This window comes from Crocodylus siamensis, chromosome 8 (genome assembly GCF_052110815.1).
Source record: "Crocodylus siamensis isolate JL-2025a chromosome 8, ASM5211081v1, whole genome shotgun sequence".
In the NCBI taxonomy this organism is placed as follows: Eukaryota; Metazoa; Chordata; order Crocodylia; family Crocodylidae; genus Crocodylus; species Crocodylus siamensis.
Window position 1 is genome coordinate 48,874,066 of NC_143402.1, and position 26,558 is coordinate 48,900,623.

Consider the following 26,558-nt stretch of genomic DNA (forward strand, 5'->3'; position numbering starts at 1 on the left):
TTATAGAGTAAACCCCTCCACCCCACCCACAACATTCACATGTGTAGACACGCCTTAGGATTTTGGAAAGGGGGCTTCAGATGGTGGGCGCATGGGGTACATGACCATGCTTGAATCACTCCAAGGAATTCAAGGAGGGTGCAACTTCAACACCCCTCTCCCAGTGATCCACCCCTGCACAGTGGCAAGGCGGGTACAGTTAGACACATGCATAAGTCCCCCAGGAAAGAATAATTGTATTCTTATGTACAAAAAGAAAGGGAACATTTTTGCCCCAATGGGAGCAAGTGTCCAGGCTAAAATACAGGGCTTGTTCCTTTCTAGGGCAGCAGACATTTTATTAAGGCACAAACCTACTAGCTTTTGCTCCTTGTCCTAGCCCCACATAGCTCTTGCTGTTGAGGGCTGTAGGATCCAGCTTTAAAGAAGTGTGAGAGAAGGAAGCTATATAATGCTTAACTTGCCACACAATGATTCAAGCAGTGTGCTTGGAAGTCAGAAATGCAGGTACAAGTCCTCTCTGTTCGAGCAGGTCTAAAATCTGGGTCTCCCACTTCCTTCGCAAATGCACCAACTATTCAGTTGTTAAAACTATTAATACGATAACCTTTGCTCCCAGCTAGTTTTTTTTTTCTCCAGTAGAATTCTGGGACTTATACCCATGATCCTACTGCCTGTGCTCAGCAGCTGTGTAGATGCTAACATATTCACAGAACATGCCCAGAAGACGCATTGTGTTAGTTTGACCCAGCTTGCCAAAGGTTGTATAGATTGCACACTTTAGCAGGGCTTTTTAGTGCTTTTATCTAAAAGCTGATTTAATCAGCTTTTAGATAAAAGTGCCAAGAAGTCCCACTGAAGCACCCAATCTATACAGACACTGGGGAGCCACTTCAAACTAATGCACTTACTCTTTCAGTAAAGTGCTGGTTTTAGGTACTTGGGGTTTTTTGTTTGTTTTGTTGGGGGGGAGGGGTATGTTTGTCAGCGTCCTGTGTGTAAGTCAAAAATACCACAGTCTAATATTCCTCAGACAAGGTAAAATGGGAATATTGCATGGAACACTAAAACCAAAGAATGGTCTACAACAGGGCTACATGAATTCTGGACAACTGGGAGTCACAAACCAAGGCTCTCTCCTGCTGCACAGGCAGCCTAATTTGCCCCCAACCACCACGCACACAGCACAAACAACCTGGCTCTCCTCTCCCAACTGTGCGGGGCATAAGGACAGCCCAGCTTCCCCTTCCCTCCCAGACTTGCACTCATCACCTGCAGTGTGGGCTGCCTGGCTCCTGCCTTTTTTTTTCACAGTGTGAACAGCCCTGGACCCTCCCTCAACACGCACACAACATGGGCACCCCAGCCCTCTCCCATTATGTTACCTCACCTCGGGCTGCCAGAACAAAGTAGAAGCAAGGGGAGGGCAGGGGAACCCCAATAACCTAGCTGCTGTAGCAGGAGTTACAGCCAGGGGGTGAGGGAGTGGCAGCCATGCCTGGAACCCATGTTTGTGGGCCTCATTCCAACCTTTCAGGGGCTGCATGCAGCCCATGGGCAACCAGTTAGAATACCCTGCCCTAGAGAATGATAAAGTTTCAATGAAAGTTTGAGTGGATATGGAAGATTTTTTCCCTACTTACTTTGAGCACAAAGTTGTCTTCAGCCTGCAGTTTTAGGTCCAACACAGCCTGCTTCACAATTGATTCAAAATTCAAGTCTCGTTTTCTGGGTACGTCAAGAGCAGGAAAAAGATCTCCAATTAGTCCCATGAACACTGGCATGTCATCTGTCACAATCTTAGGGATGTTGAAGTCACGAAGAGAGCGCATAAGAACTTGGTCTTCAGGCCGATCTGGGTCACCTCTCTTAAGAGATCCAGCAACAACTAGAACTGACTTAATTGCACGCAAGCCCCAGTCATAGTGATCCTAAGGCCAAAATGAAATGAGTCACTGATAGTTAGTATGCCAGAACCTGAGCATAGTACTTTCAAACACCCACACTGCCATGCAAGCCAACAGCAGCAATTCATCTCAATCTTCTACTATCAACATAGTTTTCACTGCCGAACACATTGTATCTGGCTCCTGGGAGGATTTCCAAGCCCAGACTCCTTCAACGGGAATCAGTCAGTTTAATAGTCAGATTGTACAATACACTAGGGGAAGTTGAGATGAGACCCATGGCATCTTCTCTACTCCATCCCCATTCTCCCTAGTCCACTATCCTCTCTACTTCATCCAGTGCTCCTCTAGATTTGAAATTGTGCAGGAAGATCCACAGGTCTAGGAGCATTAGGCTGCAGGCAACTCCAATTTTCCCCTAGTCCTATCAGCTCAGAAGTCAGAAATGCTGTGGTTGAAGTAAACTATGACAGACTCAGCCAAAAGGAGCAGCAAGAATTTTCAGATCCTGATAATGTCATTAGCCTACTGGCTACAGTTTTAATATGGGACATTCCTTCCTTTGTTCTGATTGGTTTTTGGATCCAAACCCTTTCCTCCTGCCACCTTACAATGTTGTTTGAGGCATTACCCCAGCACTCCTACTGGAATCTGTTCCAGAACCTCGTTGCTTTGATAAATAGAAACCTTTACCTAATTTTCAGCCTAAACATATTAATTAAATTAAATCTTGTGTATCTGTTGATACAAACATCAGTCAAGTCTTAGAACTTAAAGGAAAATATCACCCCTAGTGTTTCTGGTTATTAAGAAATCAAGAAATTTAATTAGACTTGAAACCCACTGCAGTGGACTCACTTGTTTTGAGAGAAGCTCTTTGCATAACTGGTAAAGAGTAATGAACTTTCTGGCTAACAGCCGGGCTTCAATGAATCCCTCAGCCACCAACATGATTTCACAAATCAGCTCAAAGTCTGGCACAACCATTGCACATGGTCTACGTACAAAGATAGAGAAAATATAATAGAATGGCATTATCTCTTTAAGTACAATCAGTGTATGTATAAGCCACAAAATAGACATTTTTTTGCACAAATGAGTGACATGCGTTGCAGCATTCTAATGATGAAGGGTAGTTGAGGCTAGTGTTGATTTTGATTTGGAGGACCTATATAAAATACAAAGCCCATTAAGGTGCAATACTGGATCATAGGTTAAATTCAGGATAAACAATTTTCCCAGCCAGTTGGATTTCCCTGAGCCTTGTTCTAGCCATTAAAGAATGTGCTTTTTAGTCTGAAACTGTCAGCGTCAAGACCAGGGGTCGATCTAAGGTGGCGGCACTAATATACTTTCAACACCCTTTGAGTCCTGCTTCACGCAAAGTTTAAAACCAGCTGCCTGGCAGTGGTAGCAGCATTCCTAGTCAGGTACTGCTGAGGGAGTCAATTGACTCCATGGCTCATTGTAATCTACCTGATCCCTTCTAACCCTGTGAAATACAGGTTTTAATAACCCTCTGTTCTTTTTAATGGTCTTGATGTTCTACCAATCAAGCTATCCTTTGTTCTGTAATTCTGCTGCTTGTTAGCCACTCCTGCTAATGATGCTCCTATTTCACATCCCTGCAGATCGTTTCTAACTCATTCCAACAAAGTTATATTCATTCTTGCTTCAGTCCTAAACCAAATAATACAGCCCTAGGCCTCCAACATATTAATCTTCTACTTTATTTTCAACTGGAGAAAAATGCGTTTTATATGTAATGATGCAATTCCCCATCTGCACTCCCCTTTTCAAAATTCTAGATCCATTTATGGGAGGGAAGTTCATAATAATATGAAGATACAGTTACAGAAATTGGCCTCCTAAAATGGCTACAGGATGAATCTTCATGAAAACCAATAGTTCAAAATGCTTACTATGTCCAAGATCAGAGAAGGATGGAGTCTTACTGATCACTGTGAAGAAACTTGCTGACTCGATTACTCAGGACACTAAGGACTAGGGTTTTTTAAGATATTTACCCACCAGAGATGCAGAGAAGCACTAACTATACCCTTAGGTGTGGTAACAGGAGGCTGCCCATTTTCTTGCCCCAATGCCAGGGGGCGCTATCTGCGGCTCCATACCTCCCCTACACCGCAGCCCATGCCTCACAGGTGGCATCCAGCTGTTACTGTCGCCAGGCCCTGCACTGGGCCTCTGAATCCTCCCATCAGGATCCTCCAAGATCCCTCCATTCAGGCGACCTACCCTGCCTTCACTCGGGCTGCCTGGCTCCCTGGAACCATTTCCCCTCTTGGGCCAGTCAGAACCCCAGGCCTCCAGCTCTGGGCGTCCCTTGTGGTGGGCCCCTGGCCCTTCCAACTGTTCTGGTCCTGGCCCCTGCCCTGACCAGTCAAGGGTACTCTGTCAGGCCTCTGCCACTCTAGCCCCACTCTCACTCCTGGGGTCTGCCTTCTGGCCCCTACTCAGTGTTAACCCACCCGGTTGTGGGAGCTGGGGTTAAGGTGCTCCAACCCACCTTTCACAGGGGTGGTAACTGGCCTGGCATTTCCTGGGGGCTCCCACACCACTGAGATCCCCACAAGGCCACCCGCTCCTGGCAGGGTGCAGTTTTAGGTCATGCCCAGGACCAGGAGCCTCCAATCCATCCCCTACAGCTCCTGCCCTTGCCTCCACGACATTCCATGAAGCTTTTCAGCCAGGCAATGTTTCTGCCTGGCCTACGAGCAGCAAAATGCTCTGGTTATATAGGCAGCCCTGAATCTAAAATGGCTACTGCAGTCAGGCACCTGCTGGCTGCTTGGCTTAGGTCTTAAAGTGGCAGGCACAAACAGTGCCCTGCCACAGGTGCCTATGCACCTCTTAAAAACTTGTCCTAAATCTCTTACCAATCTAGAAAGAATATAGTAGAGTATGGAGTATGCTAGAGGTCATGCCAAGCCTAGGTTACATAATGCTCATCAAGCTGGTCTCCAACCCTGGTGGGAAAGGGTCACCATTAGATTGAGATGAGACCTAAGGCAATTAGGCCCCTTTGTTGAGAATGAAAGGGGGACTGTTAGTATTAATTAAGATGGTGGCATCTGTATTGTGTCACTAAACCTACAATGCTAACTCAGTTTACAGAGTCACCAAACAGCCAAGAGGTAAGAACCTTTTTTCACCACCAGCCCAAGGCACATTTATCTTCCTTATATATTTAGAAAACAAGATAATTTGTCCAAGATGTGAGATGTCAATTAACTCTCATTAAAAGTGAATTGGAACAATAGTGAAATATGGTTTGTTTGGAGTCGCTTGAAGACAATAACAAGCTACTTTTTCAAATGTTGTCATGCAGAGTCCAAAAGCTTGTCTGCCTTTACCTGAAAAGGGCTTTCAAGTTTTCAGGTAGCTCAGTTCGTCCAGCATAACCAGGATTCATAGTAATGAAAATACCCACAGAGGGTACTAAATTAATTTCTTCTCCAAGGAAATTGAAGTGTTGTTTTTTGTCTCTTATAGCATCCTGTATGCTCTTTACCTGAGAATAAGACCCAATATATTAGTTTTAGCATTCAGTTACAAAATCCCACACCAAAGTATCCTTCAATGACTGATTCATACTGAACCTCCATGATAAGGACATGGTACTTCATAAAATTGGGGTTAATCAAAGGAACAGAATCAACCCCCAATCATGGTGCAAGCACTACAACCTTTCACTGTACCCTAAAATCCCCTGTCTCTGTCACTGCTCATTAGAGAAATACAAGATTCTGTACAGAAGTATTATTATTTTCATGAAAACTCATAGACCACATCCACACATGCAAGCATGTGCGCTTGCAGCAACTCAAATAGAAGTGGTACAAATTTGAGCCAGGGCTTTTTGCTTCAATGCATGTACTTGGACATGCACTTTGTTGTGGAGCAAATTGTGCCACTTGGGGCAAAATAACCCTGCCTGGCTCCTCCCAGATCTTCAGCCAGGGGGAGCTAGAGCCCAGTGCCAGCACCTGTGCTGTCCCCAGCAGTATAAAAAGCTGCCCTGTCCTGGCCCCAGCAGTATAAAAATCCTCCTTGGCAAGTAGCTCAGGGCTACTAGCTCTCAGCAGCTTGTGGGGCCCACCCAATTGATACCTGGGGACACTACCCCTTGTGTCAACTGGACTGCTGAAGCAGCCCTGAGAGTTCCCTGGACCCTCTACCCACTGCAGCAGTCTGGCAGTGGGAGATGCTGCCTGGCTGTGACCTGCTGTGCACCTGCCAGACTTGGATGGGGACTGCAGAGCCAGTAGAGGCATCTGCCCCTCTGCGCCAGCTGCCAGTGGACTGTGGCTGCAGAGTTGGCCTTTGTGCGGCACTAATACCATGTGTGCCCCTGCCCAGCCATCTGGGCAGCTATCGCCCGGAAGATATTCTGGGCGTCAGGGCCTGTTTTCAACTGTCACAACATGTCCTCCTGGCCACAGCCAGATGGGTCCAAGGTGCCAGCTCTGAGCAAGCAGTGTCCTACCCCTAGCCTTCCTAGCAGGAATTCAGGTGTTACCTATTGGAAAACTGAAAAATCCCTGATAAAAAAAAAAATCTCAGGTCACTCTGTAAAATACATTGATTTTTTTAGCCCCCTGGATATCCAGGGATCTAATGTTCTCCGCACGCTGCAAGTTTTCAGCACAGGGAACATTTTTTTGTTCCCACATGTGCCTGTTGCCCTGCCTCAAAGGGGTTTGAGGCGGGGCAAGAGGCATGTGTGCACTTGTGTGGACACAGCCATAGGGTACATCCCCATGAGCATGCATGTGTGTTTCCCCAGAGACAAAGAGCAGCAGCACATAGCTGCATGGATGCTACTTGTCTCTGGGGACTGCCCCTGACGACATGCTCTGATGCATGGCAAATTACCCCAGGTTAGGTAGGAAGGCTGAGGCCAGCATCTGGGCTGGTCCCAGAAGCCATACCTGGGATATTCTCAGGGCTGCAGCAGTGGTGATCTGGGCATATAGAGCCTGGCCAGCATCCACAGTGTCAATCTGGCTGGCCAGGCTCTGGTTTCCGGTGATGCATGCTGCAGCCACATCTACCACCCTGCTTTCTTTTTTATAAACTTTTTTTTTTAGGTACCAGGATTTCCTGGTATCTAATTTTGGTTCCATGCTGCAAATATGCAGTGCAGAGAACTTTTTCACAGGCAGTTATAAACTCCTGCAAGTCTGTTTCAGGCTGGACATAAGGAAGAACGTCTTTGCTGTCCAAGACCCCAGGTCTGGAATAGCCTGCCATCAGAGGTGGTTCAAGCACCTACTTTGAACGCCTTCAGGAGAAATTTGGATGTTTATCTTGCTGGGATCCTATGACCCCAGCTGACTTCCTGCGCCTGGGGCAGGGGGCTGGACTCGATGATCCTCCGGGGTTCCTTCCAGCCCTAATGTCGGTGAAATATAAACCACATACATTTTGCAACACCTCAAAAGCCTCTAAGGTGCTGCAAAGCACACGTTCCTACTTATCTGGATGTACCCATAAAGAATAATGCCAAAAGATCACCAAATTAGTTAAGAAAGACTTTGTGAAATGCTGTATCAAAGCTCAGTAACAAACACACTTGTGGTATACCTTCTCTTTAACCTTTCCTCACTAGTATCATGTTTGTCTTTTTGTCTGCATAGATTTTTGTTTGGTACTTCTCATTCATAAAGTTCCTAAGGAATTTTAAATGCTAAGGCTAATCAGTGTTTTAATAACAGTATTTTCAGTGAGAGAACAGATTTTCATATTTTTTCCACCCATGCAATCTGAACACCCCATGTTGCCTTAGAAAGTAATCAATTAAACTCATTTCTCCTATAAGAAACTCTGTTGACTTTAGCTGTATAAGCAAGACATGTAATTAAATATGACCATGGTAACACTCCCACGTGGCAGTTTACAAATATGATGATTAAATGACAGCAATGATACTTATACAGCTGCAGCATTTTAACTAACTTAAGAAAGAATTATTAAAGATGAAACCATTTCTATGTTTTTTTTCCTCTTTTATTTGAATATCCTCAAAGATCTTCATTGTCAACTTTCAACTATAGTCTGAAAGAACAAAAGTCAAAACAGAGTAATATATAAAAACTTCTAACCAATCGTGCATTTTTTGAAGATGTCAGATGAACTAATCCTTATGATTAGAGGAGAGATTACCATAGGCCAAAAATCAGGTTTGATAATCTAATAGCAATTTATAATCTTGAACTTCACAGAACTGGCTGTCAGAACTGCTGGGCTCTATATCCAAGTCTTTGGATTGCTAGACAAGTCATTTAAGACCTAGATCCACAAAATGACTTGGATTTTGAGGGATTTGGATACGCAAAATACAAACCAGGATGCTCAAAGCCTATGCTCAGCTGTTGCCTAACCCCAGGGCACAAAAAGTCCATCAACATTTCAGTTTCTTACATTAAAGTTCCCCAAGGCCTGATGTTCCACTTCTGCACATGCCCAGAAATACTGTTTTGTTGCATACATGTCCTCAAATTAAAAACAAACAAACAAACACATTGTTTCTAGAAGGCAGAATGAAGAAAAAAAGATTTTTCCAGATTAATGGCTAATTGTCTGACAGAATGAGTCCTCTTGGGAACCCAGAACTTTTTGTGCCCAGGCGCACCAGAGATCTGGCGCATTGGAGCAGACTTAATTAACCAAGTCTGCTCCGCACATGAGCTGATGCACACAGTGCTGCTTCACTTGCAGTTGTGTAATTGGTGAAATGCATGTCTGCATGGAGAAAACGGGGGCAGCACGCTTTTGAACTAAAATACGTTCTCTGCATTTTAAGTCAAAAGCATGCCACTACCATTTTCCGGGCACTGATTTTCATTTCACCGCTTATACAACTGCAAGTGATGCAGTGCGCTGCACTTTTCAACGTGCCTAACGTTCCAGTGTTTGCCTGTGTAAAAATGCCCCTAGGGTATCCAGGGAGTGTGACACTAGGAGATTCCTGGTGTCAGCTGGTGGATAACTAGAGAATATTTAGAAATTTGCTTGTAGAAACTGGCTTGTAGGTAGAGCAAATATTGCATTAGAACAATGATCCAGGGGAACAGCAAGGGTTAGCTGGTTTCTAAGTCTATTTGTGATGAAGATTCATATTCTCATCACTGTGTTAGACAAACAGGCACATACATCCTGGGAAATTGAAAGCATGTAGCAACAAAACAGGCATTGTGTTTTCTTAGAACCTATAACAAGATCAGGACATGCAGAATTAGCATCAAGTCATAGTGATGAACCGTAACTTGGGAAGAAATTTCTGGTTTTGGTAGAATGACTGAATTAGGAAACGAAGGAGTATCTACATGTTCATTTGAGTCAGCTCAAATTTAATGCAAGTTAGCTTAATGCACATTAAATAGGTTTAGGCAGGCATCAACACGTGCAAGCATTATAGCACATTATAGCACATTAACACTGTTAGTCCCAAACCAGTCCACACACACAACGTTAACGCGCTTTAACACATCTACACATGTGCTTTAAATATTCATGCCTAAATTTGGCACCTGCATTTTCAGGTATCAAATTTAGGTACAAATAACCTAAATTTGCCATTTAAATGCACATTAAGGGTATACATGCATAGACACACACCATTAATGTTCATTAACTTAGGCTAATGCACATTAAAGCGCCATGTGTAGACACGCCCAGGGATGCCCAAATTAAAACACTGGCAAAGGACCAAATTAAGATGTATGCATGGGATGGGTTTGGGCCAACAGAGTAGAACGTGGACAACAATCAAAAGGAAAACAATCAATGATACCTAGAAATGAAGACTTGTCAGAAGAAAAAAAAAATACAAAAGGAGGGTTTTCCAGAACAGCAGGGTGGCATCAGCCCTCAACCTCCAAGATTGCTGATGTCTGACATTCAAGCAAGAACCACAGGATGGATTTTCTAAACATTGTGTTTGCTTTGGCTGCATTACTGTTATTTTCTATCACTGTGTATCAATAAAATTAGCCTATTATTGAATGGAAGGAGTTGTGATCGATTTAAAGAAAGGTTATGCTTGCCCAGAACGAGGTATCAGGACTCAGTCATAAATCCAGTGCCAACACTGGGATGCTGCACTTCCTAGACACTCTATGTTTCCAGAGGACTTACTCTGTGTTATACAAGCTAAGGCCCTAGATCCTTGCAAAGGACAGTAGCAAGAATGTTGTTTCTCTACTGTAAGTAGTTCTTTATATAAGGTCCTGTCAATAAAGTGTTGTTTCCACATCACAAGCTTCATCAGGATACTACCAGCAGCTTACTTGCTTCTTCAGGCATAAGGTGCAATACTCAACCAATAGCTATGGCTGTGAGAGGGTTAACAAAGGATTCTGCCCATCTAGGAAGCCATCTTTGCAGCTGCATGTCATGCAGTGTCTCCGGGCTTGTCCAGTGAAGAAAAGAGCCTCCCTAATTAAAATGTGCACTGCAATTTTGGGAGGCTGACTTTGGAGGGAAAGGTATGTTCCATGTGAAAAATGTTGTTTCCTTCAGTACCACTGAATGTACTATCAAACAATTAAATGCATTGCTTTTAATAGTTTGAGGTTAAGATTTTAAAATCATTTGCATGCTTTGATTTCCCGGACTTTCACATACTTTGCGATATCTGTGAAAGAATGGGTTAACATTGCATTGAATCAGACTTGGGGGTGAAGGTGGATTTCTGAATTATATGTATCAGGTGCTAGAAAAGGGGTCATCAAGAATACATGTACCAACCTGCAAAAGGTTAAGTAGGGGTATTGTTTGGGGAATTATACAATTATATAATATTTCATAGATCCCATAGACATTAGGACTGGAAAGGACCTCGTAAGATTGTTGGGTCCAGTCCCCAACCCAAGGGGCAGGAAGTCAGCTAGGGTCAAAGGATCCCAGCAAGATACATATCTAAATGTTTCTTGAGAGTGCCCAGAGTAGGTGCTTGCACCACCCCTGGGGGGAGTTTATTCCAGGCCTTGGGAGCTTGGACAGTAAAGAATTGTTTCCTTATGCCAGATCTAAAATGGTCTTGCAGGAGTTTGTGATCGTTGGACCTCATTATCCCCTGGGGTGCTCTGGTGAACAGGTGTTCCCCCAGATCCTGATGCACACCCCTTATGTGCTTATAGGCTGCCACCAAGTCACCCCTGAGCCTGTGCTTCTCCAGACTGAAGAGTCCCATAGCTCACAGCCTTTCTTCATAAGGCCTGTTCTCTTGCCCTCTGATGCAGCATTCCAGCTGCAGCCTCACCAAGGCCAAGTACAGTGGGAGGATGACAACCTGGGTCTTGCTGAAGATGCACCGGTAGATGCAAGCCAGAGTTTTGTTCACTTTGGCAGCTGTGGTATTGAATTGGTGGCTCATATTCATTTTGTGGGCAGTCATGACCCCAAGTCTCTTTTGGTCATGGTGCTAGCAAGTGTAGCCCATAAGTGTGATGTGGGTTTTTATGCCCGAGGTGGAACACCTTGGATTTCTTCATGTTGAATGCTATCAGGTTTTCATCCGCCCACCTTCCAAGCCCATTGAGGTCAGCCTGGATCATCAGCCTATCCTCAAGTGTAGACACTCTTCCCCACAGTTCAGTGTCATCAGCGAACTTAGCCAGTCCACTTTTGACTCCAGTGTCTAGATCATTTATGAAGACATTAAAGAGTACAGGTCCAAGAACACAGCCTTGGGGGATGCCACTAGTCACCAAGTGCCATGTTGATTCTGTTCCATCAACTACCACTGTCTGGTTCTGACCTCAGAGTCAGTTCTTCAGCTACTGGACTGTGGAGTAGTCAAGGCCGCAGTTGCCCAATTTTCCGATAAGGAACTTATGGGACACCAGGGTCAAAGGATTTTTTGAAGTCCAAATATATAACATCAGCCTCTTCCCTTTCATTCAGGTGATGCATCACCTGGTTATGGAAAGAAATGAGATTGGTCAAGCAAGACCTACCTGCAACAAACCGTGCTGACTATCCCTCAGAATGCTGCTTTCTGTTAACCCATCAAGAATGGTTTCTTTGATTTTTTTTTCCAAAACCTTCCCAGGGATTGAGGTCAAACTGACTGGCCTGTAGTTTCCTGGGTCTTCTTTCCTTCCTTTCTTGAAGATGGGCACATTGGTCCTCTTCCGATCTTCAGCCACTTTGCCCGAGCACCATGAGTTCTTGAATATCCTCACCAGTGGCTGCATTATGATGCCTGCCAGTTCCTTTGGCACTCTTGGGTCCTACCTATCCAGACCATCTGATTCACAGGGGTCCAAACGCTCAAGATGCTCCCTTACAAGATCCATGCCAATGGTGGGCATATATTCATCTTCACCCCAGCCATGGCGCATCATGTTAGGCAGTGTGATCCCTTTGGGCTTCTTCCTGGTCATCAGTAGTCAGCTGCCTCAGCTGGTTTAGCAAGGGTCCAGTGTTGCCCTTGTTTTATTTTTGATTGAAAGAAAGGACTTTCTGAAGAAGGACTTTATTGTCCTGATTTGTGTAGACAGTTGGAGTTCAGTTGCAGCCTTGGCTTTTCTAGTTCGCTCCCTGCAGGTGCAGACTAGTGCAGCATATTCCTCCTTAGTGGTGCTTCCTGTCCTCCATCTATTATACACTTCTCTTTTTAGATGTAGAAGGTCCATGAGTTCCCTGTTGAGCCAAGTGAGTTGTTGGTCACCTTTCCTATGGGTGGGGATGGACTCCCCTTGTGCTTCTGGATTGCTTCCTTTAGGAACACAACCACTCATCATGAACTCCCCTCCCTGTGAAATCATGGCCTCTCAGGGCCTCAAAAACAAGCCTTCTGAGCTTATGAAAGTCAGCTTTCCTAAAGTCAAGGACTACTGCATTGCTGACTGACTTACCAGCTTTGAGATGGATAGTGAAAGTGATCAAGTCATGGTCACTGTCACCCAGCTTCCCTTCGATTTTTAGGTCACTGATTAGATCATTCCCTTTGGCCAGTACCAGGTCCAGTAGCACCTTGCCTCTTGTCAGCCCATAAACTTCTTAGGACAGGTAGAGCTCATTCACGCGTGTAAGGAGGCTTTGTGACCAATCAGATTTGGCCAAGTGCACATTCCATGAGTTTTCCAGGTACCTGAAGTCTCCCATGATGACCGTGCACCAAGAGCGTGCAGCCTTGGCCAGTTACCTGCTGAATTCTTGGTAAAGCACTTGTTCCTGGTTTGGAGGTCTCCTCCCACAGGCTTCTACCATTGTATCCCCTTCAATACTTTCACCTCATATTCTAACCCAAAGGGTCTCCTGTCATCCTTCTTGGGTGCCAATCTCAACTTGTAGGGAAGTGTAGCTCTCCTTCACATAGAGAGCTACCCCCCTACCCCTTATTTGGCATGATCTCTCCTGTACAGGGTATAGCCATTTATACCAGTAGTCCAGTCATAGGAGGAGTCCCACCAGGTCTCCGTGATCCCTATGAAATTGTAGTCTTGTTTGTTTAGAAGAAGGACCAGTTCCTCCCATTTATTCTGCAAACTCCTAGCATTAGTGTACAGGCAAGTAAGTGTGCCATTGGACGTGTTAGGCTTCCTTGTACTCATGGAGAAGCTCTGTAATTTAAAAATATTTTACTTTACTATATTTTTCTTCCGTACATACTTCACACAATTTATTACAAATGTTGAAATAAGATCCACCTCACTATTGGTACAACTAGATGCACACTGAATACTGCTAAGCATTACTATTGGTAAAGTTCAACACTTCCATACTGCTTGATCCAAAGCTCAAAATCAGCAGGAAAAAATCCTTCTGATTCCAGTGCATCTTGGATCAGTCCATAGATCATCTTTCACCCACATAAAAAATTGTTACTATCTTCTCTATGTGGCAAGAGACAGTTACTGGATATAACAAATGTTTATATTACTTTAAGTAAGTCACCAGTTCTAAAATTACCTCCGCAATTGTTGCAGAAGATAGTAATACTACAAATTGTCATGATCAGGGTCTCTGTGTGGGGCAACAAGACTCCCGGGTGCCCTGGGATCAGGGTAGATTTCCCACCAACAGCCCCTGGTTAATGGGGGATCTTGCCCTGGAAAGGGCTAAGGGTTGGCTTTACCTGCCTGCAGCCAGCCACCCAGAAATGGAGGCATGTGCATTTCCATTGCACCCTTTTAAAAGCACACTCTCCCTGTATGTGGGAGGGTGCGCTGAAACTGACATCATAAAAAGGCATCTGGAGCTTTGGCGTGCAGCAGCAGCTGCCGCCAAGGAGGGAGCACTAGCAGCACGGAGCTCCCCTACTGATTTGGTGGGGCCCGACAGGGACACTGAAGATCTGCCATCGAGCCAAACCAGAAGGAACCCATAGGGGTTTCTGCTCCTGAAGGCAGGGATCATGACGTGTTCACCTGAGTGGTAGGACCTGCCTCAGGACTGAGCCCAGATGCTGGATGCCCGAGTCCTTTCCCCATGCAGCACCACACCTGAACCACTCTGGGGCTTCCTTTATTTTTTGTTTTGAGAAAAGGAAGAGCTGACATGGGAGAGTCCTGGTATGGCTCATGGAGGCCCAGAGATAAGCGCTAAGTAGCCTTGATTTAATTTGAATGTGAGAACCAGTGTGGGAAGGCCTCACTTGGCTGCTCCCAGCACTACCAAGGAGAATAGTTGAGTGACAAGACACCTAGGGTAGCACCTAGACAGTATGGACTATTGAACTGTTCAGATGTAAGCACTGTCTTTCAGGCAATTGTGAAAATGAGTAAGGACATTTTTTGTGGCAGCCTTCTACATCACAGCAGCTGCAACTAGACCTGGTTGGTGAGTGGATGGGGTGTAGGGGAGGCAGAGCCCCAAGTTACCTGCCTCAGTAGTAAGCCAACCTGAGTCTAGAGAATTATCCTATTTCTGGAGAAACCTCCCTTTCTATCATAACTTCTGACAATCAAGACATGTCAGGAAAGTAGTGGAGGAGTCCACCCCAGGGCAGGAGGCTCCAGTTACCTAGCAGTATGTTAGACTGAAGTGCAGGGGAGGGACAATAATATTCTAAATTAATATCAGAGCCATGAAAAATAAATCAGTGTTGACCTAAAGTTCTCTCAATGCATAGATACTGTAACCCCGAAACCAGACACATACACTTTCCCTATTTATAGGGATATTGGTTGTAACCATGTTGGTCTACAGGCATAGGCAGACAAGACTCTTGGGATAGAGGCATTATCGCTTATTAGACCAATGAGATAGTTGCAAAAAAAATCTTAATTTGCAAGCTTTCAGGCCCAAATGCCCTTCATCAGGGAAAGGAGACTTTAAAGATAATAACATTTCTCCCAAGTCGAAATGAAACTTCATATTGCATAGGAGAACTAAAAGATGGTATGGTTCTCCTGGGTAGGAAAGTTCATTTTTTTTTAAATCTGCTCTGTAAGTATGCAAATTAGGTTCAAACAAAGGCTCCCCAACCTAAGAAGGAAGAAGCAAAATTCAGCAACCTGCATATCATCAGACATTTGAGGTAAAGGGCCCACTCCAGCCCTTGTTTGAGCCTAATTTGCAGATGCACAAGCAGCTTTTTTACAAATGTACTTTCCTAAGCAGGAGAACTATGCCATCTTTGAGTTCTCCTGCGCAATATGAAGTTTTGTTTCCACCTGGGAGAAATTTTACAATCTTTGAATTTTCCTTTGCCTTTGAATTCACCTTTTGGGCACTTGGGCCTGAAAGCTTTGAAATAAAGAATTTTTTTGCAACTATCTAGCTGGTCTAATAAAAGATATTGCTTCTACCTACCCCAAGAGTTTTGTTTCCCTATCTGTAGTCATTTCAAAGAGCAGAATATGACAGACATTTTATTTACACGTATTTTTCCACTTACCTGTACAGCTACTACTGAAAGTACCTCGACTGAGATTCTGTTAAACTCATCAAAACAGCCCCAAGCACCGGTCTGGGAAAGGCCTTTGTAAATGTTCCCACAAGACTGCAATAACAAAATATAAAAGAAATTACAAATGGAATTACCTTCAGCAAAAAATGTATAATCCTTTTTTCAGCCTATTTCTTTACAGTTTATTTGGAGAACCTCTACAACAGCAGCCAGAACCTTATAAGTTACAGTATTTATAGCTCTGTAACACTTGCTACATGATTTGTTAACTAGACATACAGTATATATACTTTGAGGAAAGGTCCTTTTTAAAGGTTAGCGCTATAGAATTACTGATGGCCCTGCTTAATGGAGGGTGAACAGACTGAATAAAAGAGGATTTAAGGCTGAGCCCTTCTACTGCACCAGACACGAGGAAGATATATTCTGACATTTCAGCTTGATACAGTGACTGAGAGTTCAGCAGGCTTCTATTTGTTCAAAAATCCAGAATACTTGCAATGACAGTGACCACTTCTTCCCACTAGCAGGAACAGTCAGTGTATGAGCACAGCTGAGAGACATGACAGCGCCTATCTTAAATGTATGAATAAATGGCAAAGTAGCTACACTGCACATGTTATTTATGAGAATGTTATGTAAGGATGGTATGGAAGTAGCTTGTGCTCTGGTTAAATCTGCCATTATCACTGATTGTAAGTCCTAGCAACCTCATAGCATAGTTTTATACAGCCCAAGATCCAGATCAATAACTTCTGGACAGATAGTGTTTCATCTTTAAATCTCTTAGGTAATGATACAAAGAAGTAAGAAGATTTTCTGAAGTTTTATTCTACAAAAGGAACAGAACCGTGCCCTTTTCCAATCCAGTGAATGCAAGAAAGCTCCTAGTCGTGAGGAATGAGGCTTTGCCAAGTTAAACTGGTAAGTTTAACTACTACAAGTACTGTAAGTTTAACTAACGTAAGTTTAACTACTTTTAACTTTGGCAACTTTAACTTAAGTTAATTAATTAGTAAAGTCAGTTAACTTTACTAACTGGCAAGTTCAAGTACCAAGCTTAATGATACTCCACAATTACTTTGGGCAGAAACTTGAGAATTTTCAGAGTTACTCTATCTGGATAAAAATGGCATAGAGTGGATCTATCGTAAGGACTGGGATCTAATATACCTTTTTTGAAAATGTAAGAACCCCTTCAAATACAAGCTTATTGGGATGGTGGAGGCAAGCATCTTGTAGGTTGAAAGATAAAAACCAGTCTCCATAATATAGATAGGGCATTACTGCCACTAGAATGTCCATCTTAAATTTGAGCTTGCATATGAACAGGTTAAGTTTTCCAAGGTCCAAGGTTGCTTCCCAACCCCACATTTCTGTTGTGTCCAAAAAGTAACTGCTGTAAAAAAACTTTCCACTGAGACGCAATGGAACTCTATGGCCCTTACTGCCAGAAACTCTTTGCTGAAAAGGGATAGGAAAGGAGACTAAGACTAGTAAGTATGGCAGAAGACCAGCTTGGCTTAGCAGGGAACTCATCACTAAACTAAACCACAACAAGGAAGCTACTAAGAAATGGAAACTTGGACAAATAAATAGGGATGAGTACAATGGCATTGCTCAGGCATGCAGGGATGAAGTCAGGAAGGCCAAAGTGCAATTGGAGTTGCAGCTAGCAAGGGGTGTGAAGGGTAATAAGAAGGGTTTCTGCAAATATGTCAGTAGCAAAAGGAGGATCAGGGAAAGTGTGGCTCCCTTACTGAACGGGGGAGGCAACCCTGTGACAGAGGATGCAGAAAAGGCAGATCAGGCAGAAGCAGCAGTTTGCTGTAAGCAGCTGAGGAGACAACATCCAGCTGAGGTGCTGCTCAGGAACAACTTGAAGGTAAGGACAGAAACTGTGGGGATGGTTGGAGGCTCCTGGTCCTGGACATGACCTGAAACTGTAAGCTGCTGGGGTAGGGAGGCCTGGTGGGACTACCTGTAGCAAGGCAGTACCATCCAAATACCAGGACTGCTCACCCTCCCAGTGAAAGGTGGGTAGGGGAGCCTTAATAACCCCAGCCCCCACAACACCATGGGTAAGAGGGCCAGACACAGCTGAGGCTACCTGAGCCCCAGGGGTGGGGGGGTAAGACCCTGGTGGAAGAGTGGGGGCCAAGCACAGCTGCAGCCACCTGATGCCCCCAAAGGTGTAAGACCCCAGAAGTCCCAGCATGAGGGGGCAGTTGAGTGGTCCCAGAGAGGGGGCAGTACTGTAGCCCTACGGAGAGGGCATGAGAGCCAAGGTGGCCCGCCCAGAGTAGGGGGTGTCTTTCCAACCCGAAGTGCTGTTTGTAATCTAGGTGCTGAATAGGGCTGAGGAGATGGCCTGAAGAGCAGCACACGGACCAACCCACACATGAGCAAGAAAGTCAGTGAAATAGTGAAAGGGCCTAGTGAGAGGGCATAGTTGAAAGCCCCTGGCCAAAGGGCACAAGTTGAAGCCTCAGTGGGGTGGACAGGCCAAGGTTAGAGTATGGATGCCTAAGGCCACAACTGGCAAAAGGCCAAGTGTGTGGCTCAGCCAAGGAGTCAGAGCAAGTCATGACCCCAGTAAGTCCTCAGGCATGTCGAGGCTGTGTGATTGGGTCAGATGGAGACCCCAGTAAGTCCTCAGATGCTAAGGCCAAATTTAGGTCAAAGTGTAAGAACTTGTTTGGATGCCATCTGCAAGGCATGGGCCACAGTGTAAGTTGGGATCAGGGTATAAAAATGGGCAGTTTATTATTGCAGCAAAGTCATGGCAGGTGAGACTGGGCGGATTGCCCCACATAGACAGGTGGGCAGACCAAAATTGAGACCCGGCCCTGAACATGCCCCTGTCACAATTAGGAACAGTCAGCATGGATTCACTAGAGGCAAGTCATGCCTGACCAACCTGATTGCCATCTATGATGAGATGACTAGTTTTGTGCATGTGGGAAGACTAGTGGATGTGGTAGTTGATTTTAGCAAGGCTTTTGATATGGTTTCTCACAACATTCACACCTGCAAGCCAAGGAAGTACAAGCTGAATGAATGGAGTGTAAGGCGGACAGAAAACTGGCTGAAGCATCAGGCTCAGGGGTAGTAATCAATGGCTCGATGTCTAGTTGGCAGCCACTATAAAGTGCAGTGCCCCAGGGGTTGGTCCTGGGGCCGGTTCCATAGTTTCTAGGGTTGGAAGGGACCTGAGCAGATCAAGTCTGACCCCCTGCCACGGCAGGAAAAAGTACTAGGGTCAAACGACCCCAGCAAGGTGTATATCTAGCCTCCTCTTAAAGACCCCCAGGGTAGGAGCCAGAACCACTTTGCTTGGAAGTTGGTTCCAGATCCTAGCCGCCCTGACCGTGAAGTAGTGCCTCCTCATATCTAGCCTGAATCTACCCTCTGCCAGCTTGTGACCATTCTTCCTGGTCACTCCTGACAGTGCTCGGGGGAAGAGAAACTCCCCCAGTGCCTGCTGGTCCCCTCTGACTAGTTTGTAACAGGCCATTAGATCCCCCCTCAGCCTTCTCTTGTGGAGGCTGAACAGGTTCACGTCCCGTAGCCTCTCCTCATAGGGCCTGCCCTGCTGTCCCCTGATCATGCGAGTGGCCCTCCTCTGGACCCTCTCCATGTTGTCCACATCCCTCTTGAAGTGCAGTGCCCAGAACTAGATGCAGTACTCCAACTGCAGCCTGACCAGCACCACATAGAGGGGGAGGATCACTTTTTGGACCTGCTCAAGATGCATCTGTGGATGCATGACAAGGTGCGGTTGGCCTTCCTGACTGCATCCCCACACTGTCGGCCCATGTTCATTTTGGCATCAATGATGAATCCAAGATCCTTTTCTGCCTCTGCTGATGAGAAGGGAGTTCCCCAGCCTGTAGGTATGCTGCTGGTTGTTCCTCCTCAGGTGCATCACTTCGCACTTGTCAGTGTTGAATCCCATCCTATTCTCATCCACCCACCCCTGTAACCTGTCTAGGTCTGATTGCAGCCTATTCCTCCCTTCTAGCATGCCCACGTCCCCCATCTTAGTGTCATCAGCAAATTTGAACAGGGTGCTTTTTACCCCCTTGTCCAAGTCACTGATGAAGATGTTGAACAGTGCGGGCCTGAGGACCGAGCCCTGCAGAAACCCAGTGCCCACATCCCTCCAAGTTGAAAATCAGCCATCCACCACCACTCACTGGGTGCAGAGCTCCAGCCAGTTGGCGACCCAATTGATTGTGTGGGTGTCGACACCACAGTCCCCCAGTTTCTTAATGAGAATGGGGTGAGAGACAGTGTCAAAGGCCTTCCGAAAGTCCAGGAAGACTACGTCCACTGCCACCCCTACGTCTAAGGACTTGGTGATCTGGTCATAGAAGGCCACCAGGTTGGTCTGACAAGACCTGCTATTAATGAACCCGTGTTGGTTGCCCCTAAGCATAATCTGCTCTGCTGGCCCCTCGTGGATATGCCCCAGAATAATTTTCTCAAAAAGCTTGCCCAGGATTGAGGTAAGACTAACTGGCCTATAGTTTCCTGGGTCCTCTTTCCTCCCCTTTTTTAATATGGGAACCACATTGGCCCTCTTCCAGTCCTCTGGCACCACATCAGAGCACCATGAGTGCTCATAAAGCTGTGCCAGGGGTCCCACAGTGACCTCAGCCAATTCCCTCAGTACTCTAGGGTAGAGATCGACCAGACCAGCTGATTTGAATACATCCAGTCCTTCCAGAAGTTCCCTAACTAGTTCCTTACTAATCTTGGCCTAGGTGTGCTCCCCCTGGGATCTAAGGGGGACCCAGAGCAGGGGTGACTGTTCCGGTCCCTGCTTAGGAAAATGGAGGCAAAGAAATAGTTAAATATGTTGGCTTTGTCATCTGGTGTGACGACCAAATTTCCTAACGTGTCCTGCAGGGGCCCCACATTACCCGGAACCTTCTTTTTGCCCCCCTATGTATTTAAAAAAGGACTTCTTGTTGTCCTTGATCTGGGAAGCTAGTCCCAGTTCCATATCCGCCTTGGCCTTCCTCACTGCCCCCCTGCAACCCCAAGCAACTGCAGTATAGTCCTTCCTGGTGATGGCCCCTCCTTTCCATTGGGTGTACGCCTCCCTTTTTCCTAGGAGACACTCCCGGATGCTTTTGGTGAGCCATGAGGGCTTTTGTGCCCTCCTGCCCCCTTTGATCCTTGTTGGAATTACCTCCCTTTGGGCTTGGAGGATCGTCTCCTTAAGAAGCAACCACTCTCCTTGGACACCTGGCTCCCCTCCCTTCTGGGACCTCAGGGCTTCCCTGACTATTCTCCTTACCTCATTGAAGTCTGCCCTCCTGAAATCTAGAGCTGCTGCCTTACTGTATGCCTTTGCCACCTTGCCCTAGATGGTGAATTCCAGCAGGCGATGATCACTGTCGTCCAGGTGGTCGAGCACCCGTAGCCCCCTCACCAGGTCGTCACCCATGCCCAGCACCAGGTCCAACAAGACGTCTCCCCTAGTGGGGCTGTGCACCTCCTGGGTTAGATGGAGGTCCTGTATTCTGGCTAGGAACTTACGTGAATGGTCAGACCTGGCTGACTGCTCTTCCCAGAAGTCTGGAAAGTTCAGGTCCCCCATGACGACCACATGCTTTGACCTCACTACCTCTGTGAGCTGACTTAAGAATTCCTGGTCTATCTCATCCCCTCGGTTGGGAGGTCTGTAGCAGACCCCCACTGTTAAGTCTCTTTCCCCTTGACTGCCTTGTATTCTAACCGAAAGCACTTCAGAGTGCCCCTCCTCTGATTCTTTGCTAATTGATGAGGATGTGGATTCTTCCTTAATATAGACTGGCATACCCCCACCTTTCCTTTCCTATCCACCTTTCCTTGGTAGAATGTCTCCAATGACCTAAATGATGGCATAGAGGCAGGGCCATCCTGGCGGTGGGGGACACGAATCGGGGTGACTGCCCTAGGCCCTGTGCTTTGGGGGGGCCCCATGGAGCTGGGCAGAGCAGCGGCACTGTGGAGCTCACTTCCTCTCCAACATCGGTCCTGCTGCCAACAATGTCATACAGAAGGGATGTGGGCAATTTGGAGACAGTCCAGCAGAGGGTAATAAAAATGGTTTGGGGGCTGGGGCACATGATTTATGAGGAGAGGCTGAGGAAACTGGGCTTATTTATAGTTTGGAGAAAAAAAGAGAATGGGGATTTAATAGCATCCTTTAACTACCTGATGGGAGGTTCAAAAGAGGATGGAGCTAGACTGTTCTCAGTGGTGGCAGATGACAGAACAAGTAACAATGGTCTCAAGTTGCAGCAAATATTAGGAAGAATTTTCTTAATAGGAGGGTAATAAAACACTGGAACAGGTTACCCACAGAGGTTGTGGAATTTCCATCCTTGAAAGTTTTCAAGACCTGGCCAGACAAAATTTTGGCTGGGATGTTCTAAGTGGGGATGGTTCTGCTTTAAGCAAGGGCTTGGACTGGATGACCTCCTGAGGCCCCTTCAAACCCTCATTTTCTATGATTCTATCATTCTAAGGATAGGCAGAAAGTTGAATCAAATAGACCAGCCACTGTCGGATCAAAGATCCATCGGTAATATGAGCCCCGTGGCAGGGACAAGGTCCCAGCCCCTGTCACACTCCCACAGAAACAGCTCAGCACTCAGGGGAATTCACCTGTTTGGATCCAGACACACAGCATGGCTCTGGCAGCCAGGAGAGCACAGCTGCCAGCAATCCCAGAAGCACAGTAAGCTGTGCTCTGGGGAACCAGCCCTGACTGGCCGGCAGCAGGTGACGGGCAGTTTAAAGAGAGGATGCTGAGGGAAGTTCAGCATTCCCAGGAAGAAACCTGACTGGAGGCAGCAGGAAGATGGAGGAAACTGAAGGAACAGCCCAGCATGCCAGACTCTCAGAAGCTGCAGAGAATGAAACAAGCCCTGAAGAAAGAAATCAAGCCTTTTGCCTGAGAGAGATAAGTAACTGGGAAAAAGGGGGAAGGACACAGACCCAGTCCTTGCAGAAGCCCAGACTGGTCATCAAAGGGAAGAATCCCCGTGGGAAGCAGTTGGGCCAGCCCACCAAGGAGGGAAAGAGAATGAATGAAAGAGGACTGGTTGCTGCAGCAAGCCAATACAGAGGCTACCTTAAGGCTGCCAGCATAAAAAATAGAGCCTAGGTATCTTGCCAATGAGTGAAGAGCCAAGCAAAGGTACACTGCTAATGGCAGAACAGACCCAGAAAGGGGGAGAGAAGACCTGAGAGAGGTACTAGGGACTGTGACAGAGGCCTCAGGCCCTACAAGGGAAGAACTCGAAGAGATCTCAGAGACATAACACTTCTTTGATTTGAGGAGAATCTTCATAGAGTGACAAGGTGAGGAGGAACCAGGATGAGATACCTTGAGCTGAGGTTTAGAGGGAGAGAGAAAGCAAGAGTGAGCAAGCTGCACTGTCTCCACTCACCATCTACAGAGAACAATGAACATCCACCTGAGAAGAAAGGACCAGGGTACAGGGGAGACTGGAGCCCTGCATTAGATCTGTGATGAGATCAGACACGTGGAAGCCAGAACAGCCATCCTCCCACACATAAATAACATCAAGGCATGGCGAGTGAGTGTTGAGGGACACCTTACAGTCTAAATCACTCAGAGTGGTTCTAAGGAAAGAGAATAAGACTTGCTCACAAGCCCACATATGGGAGAATCAGGTCAAATTGTTTTGGTAGAATGGGTGCTTGGCCAGAACTTTATTTCTCTTCAGCAAACTGCCAAATCCTGGTTAAAAATTTCTGTACTATACACTAAGGAACATGATGCAGATGGATGCTTCTATGAAATATTTGCTACCCTTTCAGGAGTTCTCTGTTTTGTAAATGTATGCAGACAGAATATCTTGAAAAACTTCAGTTTCTAATAAGCAGGGATCTGGGTTTTCCATTTGCTGTAGAAAAACAAAGATTTTCACATTTGAAGAAAAACATGGATTTTCTCCTTTAAAGGAGAAAAAATGTGCATTTTCCTCTTTAAAGGAGAAAACAGTGGGAAGCTGCAGGTTTCCCTTTGCAGCCTGACAGACTTCTAGCCTACAAGGAGCTGCTTGGGGCTGAGGGTAGTGAAGGGAGGGTGAAATGGAGGCAGGGGGCACCAGCATACAGCCAGCCACGTGGTGGGAGAAGTCCCAGCAACTGGATGCAGGTAAGTCTATGGGGGACAGTGTTTGGAGGGCCAGGCTTGGGGACTGTAGGGGAGAAGTGTGTGTGTGTGTGTGCATGCAGCAGGGCTGTGTAGAGGTGATGGGCATGTTGGAGGGCATGGTGCCTGCCAGCACTGGGGGAAGGTGTCCAGGTTCTGGGGCTGCAGCAGGGCAGAGGAGTCAGGGGGAGGCACTTTCTCCTTCAGTGGGAGAAGGGAGCAGAGGGGTGGCTTTGGGATAGGTGGGGAGCTGCACAGCTGGGTGGCAGCATTGGGGCTGGTGCTCATGTTTTCAGGGGCAGGGCGACAGGGAGATGCTGCTGGGGGAGGGGGAAGGAAATGTGGCCACAAGGCCTGGCATGGCAGAGATCCACCAACCAGTCCAGAGCGAAGGGGACCACAGATCTCTGCTCTTCCTCTCTCCAGCCCATGTCTGGCCTGGACTCACTCCACCACTGCTCACACAAGTTAGAGCCACCACACTCCAGTCCAGGTGAGACAGGGCCAACTGAGGGCCCTCTGTTCCAGGGCTGGTGGGAGCTATAGGTCAGGAGTGAGAGGCACTGGCAGGGCTAAGGGGGTTGTGGCTTGTGGAGTGAGGGACACTAGGGTGGACAGGGCACTGTGAGTTGGGGTGTGAGGGGCACCTGGAGGGTGGGAGACTGTGGGTCAGCATGGCCCAGGGAGATGGGGTTGGGACTGCAGGGCACTGGCAGGGCCAAGGACCTATGGGTTGGGAGTGAAGGGCAACAGCATGAGCAGGGGAAGGGCATTGACATATCAAGGTTACTCAGTGCCACAAAGCAGCAGGGGGGTCAGCCACAGCTGGACCTGCACCCTGGTGAGCAAAGGTGGCAGGGGGAGCTCTGATACTCCATGATTAAAAAATCCAAAAATCAAATGCCAAAATATATAGGTATTCAGAATTTATTTTGTTATAAAGATTGGGGCAATGGTAGACTTCCAAACTGCTATCAAATTGTAAATATGTCAATAAAACATTGTCTTAAACTGATACGCACACACACACACATATATATATTGAATTACCACCCGAAACTTCGCACAGCCCTAATATATATATAACTATAATATAATGCATATAGTTAGGGCTGTGCAAAGTTTCGGGTGCTAATTCAATTCAGAGGAGATTTGTCCCGGTTCAGTGGTCAACTCCGCGAATCCGAATTGAATCTGGGGAACAAATAAAAGGTCCAAATTGATTCGTAGCTCTCCAAATGTACTTAGAAAAGATTCAGAGAGCTTCAGAGATTCAGGCAGTCCCCACTGGCTGCAGGAGGGAGCTGGACCTGGACTCCAAGCTGGTAAATAGGGGATGGGAGAGGGGAGGCTGGAGGAGGGGACCATGGGGGGACCCCTGCCAGGGCCCCATCCCCTGCCTGCTCTCCCAGCCCTCCCTGAGTGCCCCCCGACCCCCGCCTACTGTGCTCCCACCATGGCTGCCCCACCCACCCCAGCTCATTATTTTTTTTAAAAGCCCCTACTCATCTGGTACTGCCAGGCGGGAGGGGCGATCCCCACTGCCTCCCACTGACCCATACTGCATGGGGGGCTCTTCCATGAACCCCCTGACTGCTCCTCCCACTCTCCCACATGGCTGCCCCACCTGCCCTAGGTCTTGGCCCTTTTAAAAAAAAATAAACAAAAACTGTGGACTCACCAGCTGCTGCAGTGATTTTGGGGGGCTCATGGAAGAGCCCCCCATGCAGTCTGGTGCAGTGGAGGACAGTGGGGATTACCCCACTGTTGGGCAGGAACCAGTGAGTCGGGGCTTGTTTGTTTTTGTTTTTAAGGGCTGGGAACTGCGGTAGTTGGGGCAGCCATGGGAGGAAGGAGGCTAGGAGAGAGGGCGGGGGCTCACAGCAGAGCCCCCCACGTAGCATGGCGCAGTCGGGGGCAGTAGGAATCACCCTCCCCACTTCCCCACCGGGCAGGAGACATTGAATGGGAGCTTTTTTTTTTCTTTTTTTCCAAAGAGTCGGAAACTAGGGAAGGCGGGGCAGGCATTGAGAGTGGTTGGGGGATGGGGCCTGTGTAATTCAGAGATTTGGCAGCAGCCAAATCGAATCGATTTGGAACAGTGATTTGAATCACCGAATTGAATCAGTTTCCCTAGAATCGGCTGAATCTGAATTCAAAGTGAATACTAGCCGCTTCACACAGGCCTAATACACACACACACACACACACACACAATACACACACACACACATATATATATGGTGTTTCATTTTAATCATGGAAAAACATAAATTTGAGGATTTTAAAATCAGATGATCTGGTTCAAAAAGTCTTTAACTGCAGATTGGATGACTTTGAGAGAGTCCGGTCACTGCAGCCATGAGAAGCTGAAAAGGCCATGCACCTGAAGGTGGTGTCAGTTGCCTTTTGCACTCAGTTGACCTTCTGAAATTAGGGAGAGCAGGCTCTCCCTCCTATCTGAGGTAGCCAAATCCATGAAGCCTGCTAATTTCTCCACTCAAAAACTGTGCCAGGATAAAAGAGCCCAGTAGCAAACTATCAGGAGGCTGATGATTATGCCTTGAAACAGGATTTTGGTTTA

The 26,558-nt window shown here is 46.6% G+C and overlaps 1 protein-coding gene across 1 annotated transcript in view; it reads right to left on the reverse strand.

Moving 5' to 3' along the window:
- DNAH9 (dynein axonemal heavy chain 9) overlaps nucleotides 1-26,558 on the reverse strand; it is a 480,799-nt gene that overhangs the window by 327,275 nt on the left and 126,966 nt on the right. The window contains exons 28-31 of the mRNA XM_090059292.1: nucleotides 15,781-15,885; nucleotides 5,282-5,439; nucleotides 2,766-2,904; nucleotides 1,644-1,931 (exon numbers count right to left, since the gene is read on the reverse strand). Of these exons, the coding sequence (XP_089915418.1) occupies nucleotides 1,644-1,931; nucleotides 2,766-2,904; nucleotides 5,282-5,439; nucleotides 15,781-15,885 (690 nt within the window). The remainder of the gene's footprint in view (nucleotides 1-1,643; nucleotides 1,932-2,765; nucleotides 2,905-5,281; nucleotides 5,440-15,780; nucleotides 15,886-26,558) is intronic.